This window comes from Oncorhynchus mykiss, chromosome 16 (genome assembly GCF_057628025.1).
Source record: "Oncorhynchus mykiss isolate SJ-2025 chromosome 16, ASM5762802v1, whole genome shotgun sequence".
Classification (NCBI taxonomy): Eukaryota; Metazoa; Chordata; class Actinopteri; order Salmoniformes; family Salmonidae; genus Oncorhynchus; species Oncorhynchus mykiss.
Genome location: NC_143037.1, coordinates 46374427 through 46391679, shown reverse-complemented (window position 1 = coordinate 46391679; position 17253 = coordinate 46374427). Strand labels below are relative to the sequence as shown.

Genomic DNA, 17253 nt, shown 5'->3' with positions numbered 1-17253 from the left:
CTCTCTCTCTCTCTCTCTCTCTCTCTCTCTCTCTCTCTCTCTCTCAAACTCTCTTTCTCTCTGCATGGTCGCATTACACAAGAAGTTTCCTTCAAATATCTCACCCAGCGTGTTCAGATCAGTCTGCTGACTCAATAGCTTTCAAAAGCTGTGAATGTGGAACGAGAAGAAAGGCTTTGATCTCGGAGGAAGAAAGGGGAGCAAGGGATGAGAGAGAGAAAGGCCTTGATTTAAGCAAGTCTAAATTTAGGGCCTGAAGAGATGAAGGATGTAAGAGAGACTCATGGGTTTGCAGCATGCAGGGATGCTGCTTTTGTGATAGACTAACAAACTCCACAACACCTGCTCCAGTAGAACACATTCCTCTATCCTCTTCCTGCCTCAAGGACAGTTGACCCACTGTCTCGGCTCACTGTAATGCCAAAAATAAATAATATGGGTCAATGGCTGTCTGTCAGATACATAGACTGAAACACAGTATTTTAATGGGAAAGAGAGGAGTTTTCTAAGTAAACTTTAACACTTCATCAAGGAAAGGAAGGAAATTTAATTTGCTGACACCACAAATGTTTTTGTGTGTGCATTTTTGGCACAGGTTTGGCACCTGTGTTAGAGAGTCAGTCCCCAGATTTCAATTGCGATTACTCAATGGGTTACATTTTGCAAAGCTCTAATAAATAACTATATCTTTAAATCATAATTTAAACAAATGCCTGCACTCTATTTTTCCTTTCATACATATTAAAACCTGTCATGTATAATCTCACTCCTGGGGCACAGGAGTCCAATTTAATCACACTTTTAAAATGAAATGGTCTTGAGAGTTGAGCCAACAGTGGTGTCATTGAATGACATCGATGAAATGAGCCGCAATGTTATGGTTTCCAGGGTCTATCCCATGATCGGAATGTATCCATCCTTTGCTTCACCCCTTATCATCATTTGGTATTATTTAGTTCTTGTGACTTCATGCTTACATCTCCATGAAAAAAAAAATGAGTTCGTCAGGCCAAGTCTTGACTGGCAGCATTGCATCCAGCTAGTCAAGACATCTCCCCATCAGCAGAGTAGTGAGGCGAGGGCCGGGCGGTGAGATCATTCCTATTCAGGGGCACAGCTAGCCTCTGAAAGCAGGGATAAGAAGGAACAATAGTGTTCTATAAAAACCTGCCATGAAATCTCTAGCACTCTCTCCCTCCAGCTTTCCCATTTCCTGTGAATTAATAATATTCTTTCTTTTTGGCCTTATCTTAGATAATTAATACACCTGTCATGAATTTCTTCCCCATAATTTCCATAGGTTGTTAGTGCCTTATTGCTATTATAAACCAGTTACCAACATAAATATAACAGTAAAAAAAAGTAGTTTGGCATTAGGTATATTGTCTGACATACATACGGCTAGAATGCTGTTTCAGCCAATCAGCATACACGGCCCAAACCACCTGGGTTATAATGTCCATCATGATGTTGTGTGGGTGTCTATAGTGTTAGTTATTGTATCACATAGCAATAGAAGACCATTTCACAGACTGAAGAGTTAGGCTGTATGTGACTTTAGAATCTCAGACTTGTGATTCTAAAGGGACAGATTTGGTGATGACAAAAACCGACCCATTGCATGTGTGAGAGGCGAGTAGGGGTAATAAATTCCAGATTAATAGTAGAGATTCCTGCACAGCTCTAGAGATCCTCAACTCCTTCTTGAACCAGAGCCATGCCAGATGTTAGCATCTTCGCTGTATCAGTTATCACATTGGGCTGCCAGGGAAGAAATCCTTTTTAATATCATGTTTCTCTGTGAGAATCCGTTTGCCTGTGTGAATGTGTTGCCTCGAGATATCAACAGAGATGGGCACTGGGGAAAAGAGGAATTTAGTTGTGCTTCAGTCAAGGACTGCCAGCTGTGATGAGAGGCCAAAGGTCCTCTGACTGACTGAGCCTAGAGAGGAAACTCCAAGCTCAAAACAGTTAATTCACTCTGATACACTCTCAAGTATACTGACTTTAGTACCATTCATTCATGCACGCACACACGCAGGCACGCACGCACGCACGCACACACGCACACACACACACACACACACACACACACTGTGTAATAAGCGTCCATGAACTGCTAGGGTTAGGGCAAACTGCAGGCTATGTGCACTTATACTGTCTCTGCAGTATTGGTGTAATACCTAGAAATACATTTGTTTAATTGATATTGACATCATGACCTTATACACAAATGCTGTGTGTTGTAGGCTATCATATGCGCGGTGATTTCAGTCAGGATAGATCCCTAAATTTGAGTGCGCTTTTTGTTGAGAATGAACTATGACGATAGTCCCTATTTTTGCAGCGGTCTAGCGGTTCAAATATGCCAGGCTCTTGTTTCAGTTTAGTAGCACAGTGAAGACGGGGAGAGTTGGCTATCGCTGCACATCGGAATAGTCTACATATATCTACAGTCTTCTATCGTTTATATTTTTCTGGAAATGAAATTTATGAATTAAGCTTGAAGACTGAATCCAGCCAAAATGACGGTGGATTTTGAAGAATGTGTGAAAGATTCACCCCGGTTCAGGTAAGAATTTGCGCAGATATTCTGCTCGCTTGTTGAATTCTTCAGGGATTCGCCCTATCGAGGAAGACGATTCCCAGGATTCAAACATTCCAAAACGCCATGAATCTGCAAATAGTTGAACAGCATAGCCTTTCATTTACTTCATATTGTAAATAAGCTATGGTAAATTGCTGTCAGAGGGATTTTTTTTGGTGCCTAATTTCAATTCATTTACCCTATATTTCCATTGCAAGGCAATTATTGCAGTGAATTGCATAATGCTGGACATGGCTATTTACTATTAATACATATATTTGCCATTTTTAAAAGAAATGCGTAAAAATGTCCATTGCTTATCATCGGACAACCTTGGATGAATGGACAGTGAGCGCATGGTGAATTAACCCTGTGTGAGACCCAGCATGGATCCAAGTGAGGAAAACGAAATAGTACCCTTCAGAAATACTTGTAATAGACCTCTGATTATGAAAATAATCCGTTTTTTTTTCTCAATTTTGTGGAAGAATATTCTGGAAATGTTGAACAAATGCAACATTTTGTGGTAAGAAAACAGAAACGATATCAAAGGCATTGGCATGTGATGGAACATATTGTGTAATGGTATACATATTTTTGAAAGCATCAACTATTTAGTGGGTTTTCTATGTATGGAGACCATCTTATCTTTTGTAATATTTGGTTACCTTTCTGACTAAACCTGACAGCCTAATTTCTTACTTCTTTACCATTAAATGAATGGTTGTCAATGGCAGTATTCTGACCTCATAAATCACATAAGAAAAAAATATATAATCATGTTTGTTCTTTTATTGTGTAGAGGGAACATCAAAATTACTCTTGAAGTATCTGCGAAATTTGCAGAATTTTGAAGGGAAACAATCTCTCTAACTTGTCCATCGATATGAATGTGGCCCTATGCCTCAGTCTGGAAACCAATGATGGCAACCTTAAGACAAATGTTTCCTTTTTGCAACACTTACAAAACTACCTCTAGTTCTGGCTCAGAATGTTGATTTCTCAATCATTTTCTTCTACATAATCACTACATCGTACTTGCATGGATGGCTTACAACATATGCTTGTGTAGGAGACCTGTGTGGTCAGACAAGTGGACAGGTTACTAGTGTTTCAGAGGCTACTGATGCCACAATAATCATACTGACGCACAACACATACTACTAAGAGATACACCTCAGTCTAAGGAGCTGCACTCGGCTGTGTTTGACGTTATTTCATTAGTTTAGAACCATCATGTGTCATACATGTGTCATACATGTGTCATACACTGACCTTGTGTTCAACTGCACGGTCACTGTCTGTACACATGTTGGTAATAATGTAGAATTTCAATGACCCTTTGATCTTCTACTTGTTCTTTAGATAACACAGTACTTATTGTTCATGAAAAATAGGCCTATTGTCCATTCCTGAAACACATGTCCATCCCTTGTCTCCACTAGATATCGGAGTATTACTTGGAGCATCTAGAGAGATGGGTTCCATGACTGGGACTGATTAGCTGGGATGTTATATGGCAGGAACCATCCCAACTCCAAAGTCTCTTCCTTTTTAATGAACTGTTTTCCTGACAAAACGGCACAGTCCCAAAAGGAAGCACTTCAAAACAGTGGATCTGAGGGAAACTAAAAGCTCTCACGCACTGCCTCGTGCTCCTCGTACTACGGCTGCTGCGGTTGCTGCGAAGCACACATAGCACCAAAAGTTAGGTAAATAAAGGAGGCATTCCTTTACACCCACATCCCTTCCCAATCCCCTTCCCAGCCTCGGATCTCATTCCTCCCATAGATTCCTACCTCCCCTGCCTGTGTGTGGAAGGAACTGGAGGGGCTGTCAGGCAGGCTGTTTGGGGTGTCCGCCTGCATGCCTGGGACTTTTTACATGTGTGTGCACCACTGCCACAGTAAAGCTCCCACGGATATAATCTGCTCTCCAAATCAAAGACTTCCAGACTTGGCAGCAGCACCTTAATGACTGCCATCTGGGCCTGAGAGAGAGGAGAGGCAGGCAGGTCTCAGGAAGCGCTGAGTGAAGGGTATTTACAGAAACCACTCTCTCCGTGTTTATGTGCTAAAAGAGCACGGCTGTACTGTAGCAACCAGAGTGGATCATCTGGCACTAGGCAGACGTTGGTTAGCCCATCTCTCAGAGCTTCTCAGAGTTTCTTCCTTGAATGCCTCAAGAGAGAGACTCAATGTAATAATAAGAAAATATATCTTTGTTTTTTTCCCATTGCTTTCCATTTGGAATGAAAATAACACTCCTTAAATGCAAAAGTTGGCAAGAGCCACTGACCTGTAAAATCACATAAAAGAGTTCTTATCATGTGCAGACTTTTGAGCAAAGTTGAGCGATAGCTATGCCAACTCTGTAACTAAATTCTAATGCAATGAGGCTGTTTTGTACCCTGAAATGACCAGCGCGGACACCAAAAGAGGCACACTTCTGAAGCATATTCTTCCCACTGAATCCTGTCGGTGACAGGGCATTGAGTCCATATTCAAATGGGCCTTTTTGGTGGCAGTTAAAAACAGTGGAGGTATTACGTAAGAAACCCTGGAGCTGGACTGACTGACTGGGAGGAAACAGTCAAAACCAGAATAGAGGGAATCAAGCTTATTCACATTTGATATTTGAAAGGCATGCTAGGCCTAGTGGGCTGCTTCCCCTGCGTATAATAACATGCAGTCCATCAATTCAGCCTGGCTGTCTTCACACTCGGGCAATGTTGGGGTTCGGCATTGTGAGCTAAGACGGCTGTGGTCCACCATTGCAATCCTCATCAATACAATTTAATATACAGTTGTCATATTTGTAACAGGCTTTTTAGTGTGCTTGATGTAGCCTTTCTACACCTCTTTTGTTTCTGTAGGACAATGCTCTTTCCACCCTCTTCAGTTGTGTTCTTACACTCTTGGACTCCAGATTACCAAGAAGCCAAATTATATGGTGCATTAAGTGGCCACCCGTGTCGCTCCGAAATTGTGAAAATGTCTCCATTGTCCTCCATGACTGTGTGTACCCCGTGTTTGGTCTCTATGGATACACCGTTGGGATGGATGCGAGAGTGCAGCCATGGCACTCCGATCCACATCTGTTTCGAGAGAGGTTTATAATGGTCACTCAGCCGCAGGGATGCATGTGTTTGTGTTTGCCGCAGCACAACATTTGGCAACATACAGTAACATTGGTGCTTGTTTCTCCCTTACTGAGATGTTAGCTTGAGGTCGCACTCACGTGCTTGTCAAACATGTCTCGTCTGTCTGTGGCCTCACTTTCACTTATGAAGCAGTCCCACATAAGGGCAACAGTGTGCGTCACACACATTGCTGTATCTCACTGGTGCCGCTCTGCCTATAAACCATGTGTAATGTAACAACAAACGGTGGCATATATAACACAGTAGCTAACATGATAGCATGCAGGAGTATTTTCCGACTGACCCATTTTCTCCTGTTAATTATGACCTTACAGCACACTTTAAATAACACTGCCCGTGTTTGTGGGTGAGTACTGAGTATTCATGAAGCTGAGATGTGCGGTGCGGCTGGAGAGAACAGTCAGTTTACAACCAGCCTCCTGTCAATTAATGTGACTGCTGGCACTATAGCTCTTTCTGTCCCTGCTCTGTCTCCTCCTCATTCTGTCTCCTCCTCAGTTTGTAAGCAGAATGTGGGCATTGTTCGCCCAGTTCCCGAGTTCCATGCTTCCGCCGTGACAATACAGACTTTTTAATTGGAGCTGACTGGCTTCAGGCATTGAGCTGTTAGTGTAGGTTGAAAATAACAGAGGTTAAGACTACGGAAAAGTTCCGTGCGGGAGTGTTTGATAACAAATAAATTCATTGGACGAGCGCCGTTGCTGATTCTACAGGATTAGCATTGACAATGTGACCAGTGGTCAGGAAATCAAGTAATAAAGTGGCTGTAGATCATTTGCAAAAACATTACATGTATAGAATGACTGTAAACAGTTATCTTATGTAGTTAGCTGTTTATTTTCCACTTTAAGGGCTGTACTGCTAATTTCACTTTGTCATTTTTGCTCGCATTGTTGGTCCATTTAACATTTATAATTTTTTTAACCTTTAATAAACTAGGCAAGTCGGTTAAGAACAAATTCTTATTTTACAATGACGGCATACTCCGGCCAAACCTTCCCCCCACCCGGACGACACTGGGCCAATTGTGCTCCGCCCTATGGGTATCAAGGCACAAGGCGAGACCCAAATGCAGACACATGAGGCAGATAGTTGGAGTCTTACAATGTTTATTAATCCAAAGGAGTAGGCAAGAGAATGGTCGTGGACAGGCAAAAAGGTCAAAACCAGATCAGAGTCCAGGAGGAACAGAGTGGCAGACAGGCTCGTGGTCAAGGCAGGCAGAATGGTCAGGCAGGCGGGTACAAAGTCCAGAAACAGGCAAGGGTCAAAACCGGGAGGACTAGCAAAAGGAGAAATGCAACAAGCAGGAGAATGGGAAAACCGCTGGTTGACTTGGAAACATACAAGACGAACTGGCACAGAGAGACAGGAAACACAGGGATAAATACACTGGGGAAAATCAGCGACACCTGGAGGGGGTGGAGACAATCACAAGGACAGGTGAAACAGATCAAGGCGTGACAATGGGATTCCCGATCACGGCCGGTTGCCTTAGACCTCTGAGCCACTTGGGAGATATTGGTTAGAATTCTTCTGCATTTATGCAAAGACTAATGGGATATTAGAATCCTATTGTCTTATCCTGTATTTTTTCAACCTAGGCTGTTATGTATAAGCATGGATCCTCCTTCCCCATTCTAGGAAACATCTGAGGCCAGTGTGTAATGTGAGGCTGCCTTGAAGCTGACTGCCTGCCGGCCTGGTTGTCATGATGAGTTCTGACAGATTCTAGGAGGACAGCCAGGGAATTCAAGGTCACTAACCTTTGACCTCCACTGTGTGTTTGTGCGTGCGTGTGTGTGTGTGCGCGTGTCTGTCTTTGAGAGAATGAATGACTTGATACACGACCCACAGTCAGATAACTGGGAGGAAAATCAGAAATGTGTCAGATTCCAGGATATGGCCTGCATTGGAGGAATGCTGAGCATGTGGCACAATGTCCTGCTCCGTAAAAGATGACAACTCTACCCTGAGGATACATTTAGTGTAATGTTGTATCTTATTAGGTTCTCAGAGAGCATCACACTTTCTTCCAATGACAAAATGAGTTCATACAATGGCCCACATTATGCTAAATCTGAAATCCCGTTCTGAATGATCAGTGCAAACAAATTCCATTGTGATGATATTACGTGACATTACTGTACTTATCTGATTGAGCGCGATCATTTCTTATGTCTGACTGTGCTTGTCTTTCAAATGTGAATTAAGCCAAAACAACGGGTACAACTCAGCGGTAGTATAATCACAGGGTTTAATCGCCTACTATCCATTTTGAGGCTCAGGGGAATGTAATGTGGCTTGTATATCATTTTGCTATTTAGTTGAGCTTTTACTTGCAATAATTGTTTTCAATCAGCCATGAATTGACTGTAGCTGCAATTTCAGGACATAACCTCAGGCAACCTCTCCTTTCACAAATCAACACGTGACAAGTATTTACAGTGAGATTAGCTAACCTCACATTCCTAGTGTATTCTTCAAGAGAAACACACTTGTTGCTGCAAAGAAACACCCTGGATTAATCCAGTGGACTGCTCTAGGAGAAGACCTGCCCAGGATTAGTCTATCTCTGCCAGTAACTACTAGGGAAGTATATTCCCATTCTGCTCCTCGGAATGAAAACTGAAGCACTTATGTTGGAGAGGATGAAGAGGGTCTTTTTAAACATTTAAGATGGCCGTCATCCAAGATCTGCCTAAGTGGTGCACTGTCCTTGCCCACGGGTTTTTCACAATCTCAGTGGTGGATGTTGTTGCTATGACGTTGGCGTGGAGACATGACACGTGTTGAGAAACCTCTCCAATTGTTCTGTGTAGAAGGAGAGATATGCAATATGTTGCTTCCATGTCATTTTATCCACATCACCTATTTTAGAGACCTTTTTAAATGACAGTTGTTCTCATAGCAACAAGCTGTTCGGGTAATCAAGAGATTTTGTGGCTTCTCGGACATTTGCACGGTAGTTGTCCTTCTCGAAGATCTGCTTCGGCCACAGCTGCTCTGAGCTGGAAGAGATTCCTTCCTGCTGCGCTTGGTCTTGTTGCTTCTGCTCTATTTCATACTGACCTGCTTCTTCCATTTTGAATCTGTGAGTGAGCCGCCCTTCTGCTCCCTTAACTTAACTGTGCTCCTCCCAAGACACCCTGACCGTGGTCAAGGGGGGATACTGTATTAGGGGTGGAATTATATGGAATGGTGGTGCCTAGACTGTTTTATGTTTCTCACATGGTTGTCCCATTTTGAATCCCACATTAGACAAAATGCAGTTTTGTCTCTGCCGCCTTTCTCTCCCTGCTGCCAGGTTTTTGGGGCTGTTTTAGCCTCCGTGATTTAATGTTTTTCCAACACCGGGCAGGCCTACGGGCATTCTTACCATTGAGGGTGTCAGTGATACTGTGCAGCGGGGTGGAGCTGACAACTCCAGGTGAGGAAAACAGGGATTAAGTCAGCAGTTTGTCAGTCTCTCTTTTCTTTAAAATGTTTTATTTCCCCCCCTTTTTTGTGTTATCAGTAGTTACAGTCTTGTCCCATCGCTGCAACTCCCGTATGGACTCAGGAGAGGCGTAGGTCGAGAGCCAGCTGGGCCACACTACTTCTTGACACAATGCCTGCTTAACCCGGAAGCCAGCCGCACCAATGTGTCAGAGGAAACACCGTACACCTGTTGACCGTGTCAGCGTGCATTGCGCCCGGCCCACCACAGGAGTCGCTAGAGCGCGATGGGACAAGAACAGGCCTAACCCAGACGACGCAGGGCCAATTGTGATCTGCTCCATGGGTCTCCCGGTCGCGGCTGGCTGAGACAGAGCCTGGACTCGCATCAGGATCTCTAGTGGCACAGCTAGCACTACGATGCAGTGCCTTAGACCACTGCGCCACTCAGGGGCCCCAGTCTCTCTTTCCTAATCAGGGATTAGCCCACATTCTCCCTCTCTCTGTTCTGTTCAATCCCAGGAGAGGAGGACGTCACAAGGTGTTTCATCTCACTTCCAAATAAACATATTGTGCTGCTGGTGCAATGTCACGCTGGTTGGTAAATATTATTCAAATCAGTCTATTAGAGAAGCAAATGGTTCCCTATTCTCAAAGTGCACCTCTCATTGGACACCTATTGCCAAAGAAGCACTCTGTTTCATTTTACAATCTATTAAACAACCTTCACCTCAGCAGAAGCCAGCATTGGTTTCCCCCACTTTGAAACTGAAGCCATTGCATGCAGGCAAAAAGAAAGGCTTTCTTTCTTCAAGAAATGAGATAACTCTTTTGCCACTTAGAACCCAGTCTCACCAGGCTCTGTCTCCTCCAGCCAGCCAGCCAGCCAGCCAGCCAGCCAGCCAATGTAGGGCAGTGTAACGACTTTCATTAGAAGAAGGTGAAGACCAAGGTGCAGCGTGGTACGTGTTACGCAAACAAGGGCATCTACTCACGACCACAGCTGTGAACACAGTTCAGTTCAAAGGAAATGGCACAGATCCAATATATGGCAATGGTGTATCTGCATATAGGGCTACTGAAGCTCTGATTGACCATGCCACACCGGTCTGTAGAGTACAGGCTGAATTGTGCATGTCAATGCCAACAGAATCCTTACAACAAAGTCTCTTGCATAGTTCATTTTGTTTCGGGGTGTTGCATTGAAAGTGGGTAATATTGCGTTGATTCCATCACCATTGCCACAGTAAAAGGAAACGTTGATGGTGTTAACTAACAGGGAAAACTCTAGGAAGTTGCGTGAAGTTCAATCACGTGCTTCTCTCTGTGGCCTGATAGTTCTTCTGCGCTCTGCGCAGTCTCGGGGCTACTGCGCGTCCGTGCGCATCTTAGAGGGAACATTGATGGTAACGGAATTTCATCATTTCTGTGTACTACATGCATAACTGTGGATAACAATGCATAACTATGGGTATGAATGTCACTCTCTTCATGTTTCTAAGTTTGGACATCACAGCACAGCACAGCAACGCACAGTAGAGTACAGTGCAGTACAATACAGCACGGCAGAGTACAGTACAGTAGATTTCAGTACAGTAAAGTTCAGTACAGTACTATACTCTAATTTTCTGTACTGTACTCTACTGTGTTCTACTCACTGTACTGAGCTGTGCTATCCTAACTTGTGAAACATATGTCTATGATAGGTTCCGATTTGGTCTGGTCCAGTCCGGTCCGTCTGTGGACCTTAACATCAAGGACAGGAGGGCCTGACTAAAAATCTATTATACTGAACAAAAATATAAATGCAACATGCAACAAATTTCAAAGATTTTACTGAGTTACAGTTCATATAAGGAAATCGGTCAATTGAAATAAATAAATTAGGCCCTAATCTATGGATTTCTCATGACTGACACAGATATGCGTCTGTTGGTCACAGATACCTTTAAAAAAAGGTAGGGGCGTTGATCAGAAAACCAGTCAGTATCTGGTGTGACCACCATTTGCCTAATGCAGCGCGACACATCATCTTCACATAGAGTTGATCAGGCTGTTGATTGTGGCCTGTGGAATGTTGTCCCACTCCTCTTCAATGGGTGTGTGAAGTTGGTGGATATTTCCAGGAACTGGAACACACTGTCGTACACATAAATCCAGAGCATCCCAAACATGCTCATTGGGTGACATGTCTGGTGAGTATGCAGGCCGTGGAAGAACATTTTCCGCTTCCAGGAATTGTGTGCAGATCCTTGCAACACGAGGCTGTGCATTATCATGCTGAAACATGAGGTAATGGCCACGGATGAATGGCAGGACAATGGGCCTTGGGACCTCATCACTGTATATTTGTGCATTCATATTGCCATCAATAAAATGCAATTGTGTTCATTGTCCGTAGCTTATGCCTGCCTATACCATAGCCCCACCGCCACCAATGGACATCAGCAAATCGCTTGCCCACAAGCCGCCATACACATGGTCTGCGGTTGTGAGGACGGAAGGACATACTGCTAAATTCTCTAAAACGATGTTGGAGGTGGCTTATGGTATAGAAATGTACTTTCAATTCTCTGGCAACAGCTCTGGCGGACATTCCTGCAGTCAGCATGCCAATTTGAGACATCTGTCTGACAAAACTGCATATTTTAGAGTGGGCTTTTATTGTCTCCAGCACAAGGTGCACCTGAGTAATGATCATGCTGTTTAATCCGCTTCTTGATATGCCACACCTGACAGGTGGATGGATTATCTTGACAAAGGAGAAATACTCACTAACAGGGTTGTAAACAAAATTGTGCACCACGTTTTAGAGAAATAAGCTTTTTGTCTGTATGGAGAAAAGAAATTCAGTATACTTTTTAACATTCATGGGATGTCCAGTGTCGGTCAGGGATCAGTGGGTCAGGATGCTGGTTAAGGTCAATCGAAAGAGAGGAGGCTCATGGGTAGGTGTCAGTAAGAGCTGGGAGAAGTGACATTAACTGGAGAGTGAGAGAGAGGAAGCAGAGAGTGAGAGAGGGTTGTCCAGACTGTTTTAACACTCTTGGTTTGACCACCAGATAACAGAAAGACAAAGAAAACTGTTCTGAGCTGAACATAACAGGATGCCAGTGGAAGGGAGGACAGTAGCAGGTGACCCAACTGTGGTTTGTGACTATTATGATTTCCCATTGTAGCCAATTCAGTTGCAGTAATTATGATACCAGAATGGGGGGGGGGTAATTCCATTGAATCACTTAATAATTCATAAACAAAACTGATATCAGTAAAATCACTATAAATATTTGGTAGGTCTACCATTACTTGTTACTTCTGTGAACGTTCATTGTCCTTAGGAGCGAAATGTTTTAATATTTAAAAGATATGTGGGGTTTTGATAACGAAATTACAAGCACAAGGCAATATTTGTTAAACTTACAGAAGGTAAACAATATCTTCAAAACAAAATATATGTATTGATATTAGTTGGCAGGGGTCTTTATGTCAACATTGTTAATGACATTATGTATTTTTGATACCTTTAATAGTTTTTCTGGGAGATGTTTTCTGAGACTCCTTTTCCATCTGTGTGTCCAGAAATCAAAGCCTTTACTTATGCCTATTTTTCTAAGATGGAAAACGGTTGAAAAATGTATCTATGCCTACATTTCCCCAAAATAGGAACTCTTAGCTTTCATTTGACACCAAATTTTGATAGGCTCCTATAAACTTCACATGTTGGTGCTCATGGGTCCTTTTACATGGAAATGCCCAAAGCCGAAGCCAAAGGGGATGTGTGATGATTGCGGCGACTCTGTGATAGATCTCAAGATGAAGCACTGAGATTTCTAACTGGGGGGAATCAGGAACACTGATACAACCAGATATTAACACTGGAGTCACCACAAAAGATGTAGCAGAAAGTTCAAAACAGAAACCATCTAGATACAGTGCCTTGCGAAAGTATTCGGCCCCCTTGAACTTTGCGACCTTTTGCCACATTTCAGGCTTCAAACATAAAGATATAAAACTGTATTTTTTTGTGAAGCATCAACAACAAGTGGGACACAATCATGAAGTGGAACGACATTTATTGGATATTTCAAACTTTTTTAACAAATCAAAAACTGAAAAATTGGGCGTGCAAAATTATTCAGCCCCTTTACTTTCAGTGCAGCAAACTCTCTCCAGAAGTTCAGTGAGGATCTCTGAATGATCCAATGTTGACCTAAATGACTAATGATGATAAATACAATCCACCTGTGTGTAATCAAGTCCCTGTATAAATGCACCTGCACTGTGATAGTCTCAGAGGTCCGTTAAAAGCGCAGAGAGCATCATGAAGAACAAGGAACACACCAGGCAGGTCCGAGATACTGTTGTGAAGAAGTTTAAAGCCGGATTTGGATACAAAAATATTTCCCAAGCTTTAAACATCCCAAGGAGCACTGTGCAAGCGATAATATTGAAATGGAAGGAGTATCAGACCACTGCAAATCTACCAAGACCTGGCCGTCCCTCTAAACTTTCAGCTCATACAAGGAGAAGACTGATCAGAGATGCAGCCAAGAGGCCCATGATCACTCTGGATGAACTGCAGAGATCTACAGCTGAGGTGGGAGACTCTGTCCATAGGACAACAATCAGTTGTATATTGCACAAATCTGGCCTTTATGGAAGAGTGGCAAGAAGAAAGCCATTTCTTAAAGATATCCATAAAAAGTGTTGTTTAAAGTTTGCCACAAGCCACCTGGGAGACACACAAATTATGTGGAAGAAGGTGCTCTGGTCAGATGAAACCAAAATTGAACTTTTTGGCAACAATGCAAAACGTTATGTTTGGCGTAAAAGCAACACAGCTGAACACACCATCCCCACTGTCAAACATGGTGGTGGCAGCATCATGGTTTGGGCCTGCTTTTCTTCAGCAGGGACAGGGAAGATGGTTAAAATTGATGGGAAGATGGATGGAGCCAAATACAGGACCATTCTGGAAGAAAACCTGATGGAGTCTGCAAAAGACCTGAGACTGGGACGGAGATTTGTCTTCCAACAAGACAATGATCCAAAACATAAAGCAAAATCTACAATGGAATGGTTCAAAAATAAACATATCCAGGTGTTAGAATGGCCAAGTCAAATTCCAGACCTGAATCCAATCGAGAATCTGTGGAAAGAACTGAAAACTGCTGTTCACAAATGCTCTCCATCCAACCTCACTGAGCTCGAGCTGTTTTGCAAGGAGGAATGGGAAAAAATGTCAGCCTCTCGATGTGCAAAACTGATAGAGACATACCCCAAGCGACTTACAGCTGTAATCGCAGCAAAAGGTGGCGCTACAAAGTATTAACTTAAGGGGGCTGAATAATTTTGCACGCCCAATTTTTCAGTTTTTGATTTGTTAAAAAAGTTTGAAATATCCAATAAATGTCGTTCCACTTCATGATTGTGTCCCACTTGTTGTTGATTCTTCACAAAAAATACAGTTTTATATCTTTATGTTTGAAGCCTGAAATGTGGCAAAAGGTCGAAAAGTTCAAGGGGGCCGAATACTTTCGCAAGGCACTGTACATCTGATTTTAATGTATAATTCGAAATGCAACCGGTTCTCTGTAGACATTATGCTGTGACATTTGTACAAATGATTTCCATCCATGCGAATGTTACAAAAGCAAGTCCTTTAATTTCCTGTTTGTTCTATGAGTTATTGGTGCTAATGTAGACGAGTGATGAATCCTGCTATAACGGACTGGAGGGGTCTGGATTTAGCCTGCTTGAGTGGCTGGGGACACAGCACAGGGATGATGTCATCCAAGTCTTTGTGTTGGAGAGTCCTGGCTGTCCCTCTCATTTCTGCCTGATGAATAGCAAGATGCCATTCACACAACTCCACACAAAGGGCTGTGGTGCAAGGCGCTGCATACTGAACAGGGTGGTGGTGGCGTGTGTGGTAATCCACTTTTATAGGACATTCTGCACGATGACAAAGAGACCTGGGATTTGGGCCAGCAGCCTATCACAAACAGAAACCTGTCTCGCCCAGATCTTAAGGGCACAACCAGAGTGTGTGAACACTTTATTAAGTGCGGGGAAATCTAATTGTCGAACCGTATCACTGTCACTCCTTTTTGACAACTGGCGCCCTCTCTTTTCAACGCGATCGGCCAGTATTACCACAGGATGTGCATGCTGCGCTGACGTCATTGAATCAGCACTATGGTGATAATGGTAGTATTCACAGGGATAGGCTAAATTATGCATAGGGTTATACAGATATTATTATTCCTATCACAGGCCACAGTAAATGACTAATGAGATAGGGAGGCAGAACCCACAGACGAAGGTTCACTTTGATGTGTAACAACAAGAATCACACGGACCGCTTTCTTAATGACGTACCTTTTGTTCTTTGTTTTGTCACAGACTGTCTGCCTCAAAACATTACGCGCTGTTTTTACCACCAGATTTAGATGTTTGGTTGGGCAACCCAACATCTGATCTCAATTCGATAGAGCTATCAGATTTCTGTCAACCGTTTTGGGGAGAAAAATCCACTTTTCTCTTGAGCTATATCCGGACGGCTCCAGTTTCTGCCAGGGAACGGTCATGTGTGCTGAAGACCTACTGAGCAGTAGGACTAGTCATCTGAAAAATACAGTGTGTCACTGTTACTTATACCTTATCATCTAGTAATAAACGATCGTCTTTGAGTCATGGTACAGGAAGGGGATGTACAGTGCACAACCCAGACGATTTCGCTGGGAAACACAGCAGAGCCTACAGGTTGCTGGAATAACCATAGGGTTAGCATCATCTGTGTACTGTTAACATTCCCCTCTCGCTGACCTTCTGTTCGCGAGGAGTTAAGCAGCCACCGCCACGTGACTCCGCCCGTTGAGGTTATGGCAACGCGTTTGAAATACGCTATAACTCAAGAGTTCATATAAATCGTCTGCCTAAAGCCCCTAGTGGATTAACCATAGTCTATATTGGAGCTGTGTGATTTAGTGTAGGAAGCTAGAGGATGGTAAAACATAGGAGGCAATCTAATGAAGATGTCAAGTCTCTCTTTGACCGCATATTGTTTCATGTGCCCCTCCATGACGCTATTTTGCAGCCCCCTATTTCAACACATTGGGAAATGGCATGTTTTCCTGCGGAACGCCAGATAATATGCCTGCTCTGCTTAGGTCCAGCGTAGTAGAGCAGAGCAGCGCAGAGGCAGAGCAGAGGCGTCATCTGAAGTACTGGTCACTCCGAGACCAGAGCAAATGCAGAGAACAGAAGGGACTGGCCTCTCCCAGGGAACATACTTGGACCAGGCTCTCTGGCCCTGTGCCTGTAGGCTCTGAATTAGTCATCTTCCAGCAGATGTTTGCCATGCCCACCGAGGGAAGACTAGTTGGATTAGTGGGAGGTAAGGAGACCTGTGCTGCACAGGAGGTCTCGTGTGATTATGCCTCCAACAGATAATCTATCCCAACATTCAATCAATCGTCTCTCTCTCACAACTACAGCAGTTTTATAGCGGTGATAACTAAGATCTTTGATATTGGTTCATGTATATCACATGTGACATGCTAAAACTATAAACGAGGGGGCCTGTGGAGGTGACATAAAACGCGTCGCGCTTAACGTCATTGAGGGCTGCTTCTTCTTTGAGCTGTGTCTTTGTGTACCGACTTGGCGGTTGTATCAGGTTGACATGAGAGTTATGAGTGACAGACTGCTGCAGTTTTATGGAATGCGTCTGAAGTGTCTCCCCTGACAACCGGACTGCTCAAATGTTCCAGAGAACGTACTGTATCTTGCCCTGGACACAGCAGTTCCAGGTGCGTCAACATTGCCCACCCACTAGCACCTTCACCTCGTATTGTCTGGATTTACTACCAAGTGGATCAGGAAATGGGAGGCTGGGGTTGGGTCCCTAATGGTCAGTGATAGCAGTGGGGATTTCATGGACTGAAGTCTCCATACTGTCACAGACCTGCTGTGAGAGTTACTCAAATAACATTGATTCATCTAATAACTATGTGGCATGACAGGAGAGACATTTTAAGGATGAATTGGAGTAGCTAAACAT

At 43.4% G+C, this 17253-nt stretch overlaps 1 protein-coding gene across 1 annotated transcript in view; it reads left to right on the top strand.

The window, feature by feature from the left end:
- Positions 1 to 2127: 2127 nt before the first annotated feature.
- The window catches only part of LOC110492072 (arf-GAP with coiled-coil, ANK repeat and PH domain-containing protein 3), a 74884-nt gene continuing 59758 nt past the window's right edge, over positions 2128 to 17253 (top strand). The window contains exon 1 of the mRNA XM_036946976.2: positions 2128 to 2572. Coding sequence (XP_036802871.1) covers positions 2526 to 2572 — 47 coding nt within the window. The 5' untranslated portion in view covers positions 2128 to 2525. The remainder of the gene's footprint in view (positions 2573 to 17253) is intronic.